A 7,296-nucleotide genomic window follows, 5' to 3' on the forward strand; every position below is an offset into this window, starting at 1 on the left:
AAAATGCGTAATTAATATTAGAAAATGTGCAATCAATCTTAGAAAATGTATAACCAATATTAGAAAAGGTGTAATCAATATTAGCAATTATGTGTAATCAATACTAGAAAATGTGTAATTAATATTAGGAAATTTGTAATCAATATTAGAAACGTGTAATCAATATTAGAAAATGTGTAATCAATAACAAAAAAAGTGTAATCAATATTAGGAAATGTGTAACCAATATTAGAGAAGTTGTAATCAATATTATAAGAAATCTGGAAATATTCACTTATTTGGGAAAAATATCAAGACACTTTCCTTATTGCGTTAGAGTCAGACATGGTTACTGGCCTCACATTAAAATAGCTTATTACGTTTGCCTCTGGTTTCTCTCTAAAGATATTAATTAGTAAATTGTAATAATTTCGAATTTTCGAAGTAAAAGTTGTATACAAATAAGTCTTTGTCTTATGTAAAGAAAAAAGTTTACTAAATATTCCTGTGTTTAGTTTCCGTTGAGTTGTATGGCCATATGACAGGTTCTAGAATCGGTTTTGGTAAATCCTCTAGAAACCCTTGTATTCTATCTAGGTACCCAGGTGAATTGGTTCCCTTTTTCTCTAAATAGCCGGAAGAACTGGTTCCTCTTTTATCTTGGTAGCTAAGGGAACTGGTTCCTTTTTTCTCTAGGTAGTCAGGGGAAACGGTTCCCTTTTTCTCCGGATAGCCGAGAGAATTGGTTCCCTTTTTCTCCAGGTAGCCGAGAGAACTGGTTCCCTTTTTCTCCAGGTAGCCGAGAGAACTGGCTCCCTTTTTCTCCGGATAGCCAGGAAGATGGGTTCCTCTTTTCTCCTGGTAGCCAGATGAACTGGTTTCCTTCTTATCCAAGTAGCCAGGAGAATAGGATCCCTGTAGTTTGTCCTGGTAGCTAGGAGTGTTGGGCTCCTGTAGTTTGTCCTGGTAGCTAGGAGTGTTGGGCTCCTTTCCACTGCTGAGCTCGCCCAGAGACAGCTCAGTGTTTACTCTCCCTTTTTCCAGGTTAAGAGCACTACTGCTCAGATCAATCGGTTGCCTCTAAAATTAGTTCTGCACTGTTAATTATAATATGGTTAAGTAAAGTACATATACAGTAGAGTACAGTACGGTAAATTACAATACATTAAAGTACAGTAAGGCACAATGTAGTAAAGTACATTACAGTAAAGTACAGTGTAGTAAAGCATAGTACAGTAAAGTACAGTGCAGTAAAGTGCAGTACAGTAAAGTATAGTACAGTAAAGTACAGTAAATTACAGTACAGTAAAGTACAGTAAATTACAGTACAGTAAAGTAAAGTACAGTAAAGTACAGTACTGTAAAGTACATTAGAGAAAAGTGCAGTAAAGAAAAGTACGGTACAGTAAAGTACAGTACAGCACAGTAAAGTACAGTACAGTACAGTAAAGAACGGTACAGTACAAAAAAGTACAGTAAATTACAGTACAGTAAAATACAGTACAGTAAAGTACAGTACTGTAAAGTACGGTAAAGAAAAGTGCAGTAAAGAAAAGTACGGTACAGTAAAGTACAGTACAGCACAGTAAAGTACAGTACAATACAGTAAAGAACGGTACAGTACAAAAAAAGTTCAGTAAATTACAGTACAGTAAAGTACAGTGCAGTAGATCACAGTACAGTAAAGTACAGTACAGTAAAGTACAGTACAGTACAGTACAGTACAGTACAGTAAAGTACAGTACAGTAAAGTAAAGTACAGTAAAGTACAGAACAGTACAGTACAGTACAGTAAAGTACAGTACAGTACAGTAAAGTACAGTTCAGTACAGTACAGTAAAGTACACTACAGAACAGTAAAGTACAATACAGTCCAGTACAGTGAAGCTTAAAATCCAATACAGTAAAGCTTAAAGCACAGTACACTAAAGTACAGCAGTACAGTGTAATACAGCAGTACAGTGTAGTACAGCAGTACAGTGTAGTCCAGCAGTACAGTGTATTTCAGCAGTACAGTGTATTACAGCATTACAGTGTAGTACAGCAGTACAGTGTAGTACAGCAGTGCAGTGTAGTACAGCAGTATAGTTTAGCACAGCAGTACAGTGTAATACAGCAGTTCAGCAGTACAGTGTAGTACAGCAGTACAGCAGTAAAGTGTAGTGTAGCAGCACAGTGTAGTACAGTAAAAGTTAAGTAAAGTACATTTCTGTACAGTACAGTAAAGTACAGTAAATTACAGTACAGTAAAGACCAGAACATTACATTATACTTGCATTATACAGTCCAGAAAAGTAAAGTATTGCGCACAGTAAATTACAGTACAGCGCAGTAAAGTGCAATACAGTACAGTACACTGCAGATCATTTAATGAAAATACAGTAAATTACATTACATTAAAGTACAGTACAGAACAGTGTATTTATAATTCGTACCTGAGTTTGTAGTACAACACTGTCAACTAGTATGAGAAGAGAGATACAGTACAATAACATCATCAACTCCTTTCATCATAATCCTGGGCCAAAGCATCACAAATTTTCATCTTTTTTACAAAAGTACAAATTCAAAAATCGAAAAAATTTAATTAAAAATTGGCTATTTCGAAACTTTCAAAGACTTCAATGAATTTGGACCTTAAAATTTTGCGTTTCCTAACATAGAAGCTAATTTAGGTTGGGAGAGACCTCTTCACCATGCCCTTCGCCCCCCCCCCTCCTTTACAAATATAAATAGGTATATTTTATTTCTAGAATAGATAGAGATTAAACTAGTTGTTTTCTTTAAAAATCTATGATTTTACATATGGCCAGAAAACAAAAGAAAAAAAATGTTGAGTAGCTTATTTTCCTTTTAACTTTGGGATTATTAGAACTAGGCTTTTCGGCTGCTTTACGCCCATCTTCTATTTCAATTGTGGACATTTTATCATTTTATCTTCGTAAACATTATTAAATAATATCAAAAATAGTTCGCGGATTTAAAAAAAATTTTTTTGTGGATTTTCAAGTTTAATGAAATCAAATTTTGATGTAGGCAAATTTTTTAAATTTTAATCATTCATAAACTTTCCCCGGGGTCATGTGAGGTCCCACACAAAATTTGGGCCCGATCGGTTCAGCCGTTTAGACGTTTATTGGATGCAAACAGACAATCAAAGTATATATTTAGATATACAGGGTGTCCCAAATCATATTGGATCTTCATTCGGTCTAAATTACGATTTTCGGGATTTATTCTCTTCCTAATAATTTCCCCCTACTTATTAGACGAAACACCTCCAATTGTATGATTTAAAAATTATATTATACAATTACATCCGGGTTTGCCATTAAAGACAGCCAATGTTGGGTTGGCAAATCCCGTCATTCAAGTGTTAATTTAAAGAATATATCCATGTAAAATTATGTACTTTAATGATAAATATCTATCTATCCATCTATCTATCTATCTATTAGAAAATTTAAGAAGCATGAATCATTTTGAAAAATTGAATATCAGAATTTTCTTGCGGAAAATACTAGTTTTTTCGAGTATTATGGTTGTATTGGGGCGTTAAGACTTGGATATAATCTAATATTATATGAGACGCTCTGTATTTGAGGTTATTATTAATTGAAATTAGAATAGTAATGACAAGTGATCAAATTTGGGGTCAATCTGGTCCATCACATAGAACAGTTATCAATCAAAGCATAGGGTGCATTTCAAACAAATTATTTAAGCCTTTTATTGTACAATAACCCTGAGGCTGAATAAGTTTAAATAGTAAATTTCAAACCTGGTACGGTTAAATGGGTGCTTAGAAGGAAATTTTTAGAAAGACAATTCACAGATGGACATTTTATAGACAAAACATTTCATAAAAATGACGTTTCATAACGAGACATGTAACAGACAAGACATTTCATAAATATGACGTGTCATGAACTGGACATTTCATGAACAAGACGTTTTATAAACAAGACATTTCGTAAACACAGTTAATAGACAAGACATTTCATAAATATGACGTTTCATAAACAAGACATTTCATAAACAAGACATTTCATAAACAAGACATTTCATAATAAACACATTTCATAAACACATTTAACAGACAAGGCATTTCATAAACAAGACATTTCATAAGCAAGACATTTCATAAACAAGACATTTCATAAAGAGGACATTTCATAAACAAGACATTTCATAAACAAGACATTTCATAAACAAGACATTTCATAAACAAGGCATTTCATAAACAAGACATTTCATAAACAAGACATTTCATAAATATGACGTTTCATAAACAAGACATTTCATAAACAGACGTTTTATAAACTAGACATTTCGTAAACACATTTAATAGACAAGACATTTTATAAACAAGACCTTTTTTAAACAAGACATTTCGTATACAAGACATTACATAAACAAGACATTTCATAAACAAGAAACTTTATAATCAAAGCATATCATAGACAAGACATTTAATAGACAAGACATTTCATAAACAAGACATTTCATATACAAGACATTTCGTAGACAAGGCAAATTTTTGACATGAAGTTTCACAGACAAGACTAGGAAGGAAAAGATTAATCGTTTTGAAAATCAATAAAACTTTAATAATTTCAAATCTGTATTATGTTAATGTCTGCATTGTTTTTGGACCGTTTTGGAATAATTTTTGCGCGCAAATGTCAAGGTCGAAATTTGACAACGTGTAAGAAATGCAAATGGTTGGAATACAAAATCTAAACATTTTGTGTACTCGATGTTCTTAAAACAACAAATAGTTTTAGCAATAGCTTGGATATCAAATTAAAACGTGAAATGTGTATATATGCACCCCCCCCCCCCTCTCATAAGCCATGCCTTGTATGAGACAAAAGCCGAACCGGGAAAAGTTTAACCCTATTCCTGCTTGGGGGGGGGGGTCAATTTGACCCCCCCCCCCTGTAGTTTTTTTTACATAATTCAAAAAGTATTGGTCTGAGGCTGTTGAAATTTTCTGACTTTTCTTACATACCCAAAGCCCTCCCTTTAGGCCTAAAACCGGGCTTTAATACTAACTGCCTGAGTCCTCAGGCACACTGCCTGAATTACTGCTTTTGCCTGTAACAAACTAAATCTTTGTTTCATATCCTGGTTTTCAAGTACCCCAGCAGGGATAGGGTTAAAATCTTCTATGGGTCAACCGATTTTCAGGAATTAATTGCATCATTTACTCTCAGACAAATTAGAATCAATGGAAATTTAAACCCCCGAGGGATTCAATGAATAACCCTTGGGCTACGCCCTCGGGTTTATCATTGAATCCCTCGGGGGTTTAAATTTCCATTGATTCTAATTTTTTTGAGAGTAAATGACATTCCTTTTTAAAGAGGGGATTCAATGATAAACCCGAGGGCTTGCGGATTTTGCGGATTTTTTTTTGCCTTTGTAGATTTTCAAAGTATCTTTCAATGAAAATATCCCGGCGGGATTAAATGAATATTGTTGCAAACCAAAAAAACAGCTTTTTATAAAGGAATGATCTTTTTATGAAATTCATGAACTTTCCTTTAATCTCCAACTTTCATTTTCACTTCATTATTGTAACAAGGGGCACATGAAACTAAAATAAAAGAAAGTTTTTTTCACGCATCAAAACCAGCATAATTTGGAGTAAAATCAAATCCGTGAATTTTTAGAAGCATGGTTAATATTAAATTGCAAATCAGTGAGCCCGGTCGAGTCGGTACAATAAACCAATGTACTGTCACGGTTGGGCCAGCCAGCACTATGAGGGTACGATACGGTAGTATAACCATTATATATATATATATGTTTACAGGCTAAATTATTTTATAGATATTACTAAATGCACAGTATTATTGTGCAACAGAGACCAGAGAAATAATTTATCAATTTGAAATAATAATGTGTCTAGCAAGAGATATGCACTAGCTGTTTCACTAAACATTACAATGCATAAAGACGACCTATATCAAGAATATGTGATTTTATCATACACCTATTACCGTTGTGAATCGGATTTTTAACTTTATAAATTTAGGATCAATTGTTGGTAAAGGGGGGGATAGACTTTAAGTGATTCTAACTTTTTATTTATACTGAATTAATTCCGTCCAAGCATTTAAGTAATTAATGAGAAGACATCTTGTATTAAAACATTGTTATTCACAATTCTAGGACTTTCTTTTTTTACTTTGCCATGTTTTTGCACACAGTCAATTTAGTTTTTGTTTTCGGTGCATTTAAAAACAAAGTGGTTGCCAATATTTTAAATATTTAATGTATCATGTAATATTTAGAACTGTTCAGACACGTAAATAAATATAAGTTCAAATTAAATTCAAATAAACAATGGAATAAAAGTGACACGTTTCGAATTCGCAATTTGGTCTTTTAAGCATTTATCTAAATTGGTGATTTTATTTAATATTGTTAGTAGTAACATACAGATTACAGAGCGTCCTACAGGGTGTTTCAATAAACATGAGAATTCAGTGACGACTTTCATATCGTATTCGATCCATGCATGGCATTTTTCATGAGCACAAATATTGTAGTATTCCAGTTTAAACAACTAGTATCGTAAACGCCTGGTCTTGAGATTTTCAAAATGAGGTCTACCATTTTTTAATCTTCAAAATTGGCGAGATATTGCATGTGCAAAATTTGTACAAATTTCAATTAACTTAAAAAATCAAAATTGTCTTAATATCTGTTATCTTCGTCAATTTTTAAGACACAAGAAACGTATATATGAAAAGCTCGTCACACGTACAGCCTCGTTTTTATACTTTCTTTGTCAATCATTATGTTTAACCAAAACAAATGATCTTAGACCGCTGCAAGGTCGTCTTTGACAAAAATTTTCTCCGGTGGCCAAACCAAACGTTTTATACCTCCGACAGATATGTAAACAGCTTCACGTGCAGTGCACACGCTTCAAACTTAGTTAAAAACCCTCAAAACTCGTGATTTACAAATCTTTGAAACCAATTGTCAACCAACGTCAAAACTGCTTAACTGTGCGCCGAATTTTTTTGTATCAACTCATCTGATCCTATTGTCATTTTTGGTCATGGAAGGTTTGTGAACGGTCACAATTGAAAATGTTTTCCTGAAAAATGTTGACATTTATCATTTTTAACCTATTTATTATNGTGGTTACACGAAATGCAGCCATTAAGTCAAAATCAAATTAAGAAAGGTTTCGCGATGTGCCCTCTAAAAGGCTATGTTTTATACTATATATACCTTCGTTGGTTTTTATTTATATTTGCCTTGATGCACTCTTCATACAGGGTGTCCCACGAAACA

The 7,296-nt window shown here is 33.2% G+C and overlaps 1 protein-coding gene across 1 annotated transcript; it reads right to left on the reverse strand.

Annotated features, from left to right (window-relative positions):
• Window positions 1–474: 474 nt before the first annotated feature.
• Window positions 475–2,503, reverse strand: LOC111711653 (protein FAM83H). The gene is made up of 2 exons (XM_023486044.1): window positions 2,415–2,503; window positions 475–1,059 (listed from the first exon to the last, which is right to left on the reverse strand). The coding sequence occupies exons 1-2, from the start codon at window positions 2,475–2,477 to the stop codon at window positions 475–477; spliced, it is 648 nt and encodes a 215-aa protein (XP_023341812.1). The 5' UTR covers window positions 2,478–2,503.
• Between the last annotated feature and the right edge of the window lie 4,793 nt (window positions 2,504–7,296).

Source organism: Eurytemora carolleeae, unplaced genomic scaffold (genome assembly GCF_000591075.1).
Source record: "Eurytemora carolleeae unplaced genomic scaffold, Eaff_2.0 scaffold1148, whole genome shotgun sequence".
Classification (NCBI taxonomy): Eukaryota; Metazoa; Arthropoda; class Copepoda; order Calanoida; family Temoridae; genus Eurytemora; species Eurytemora carolleeae.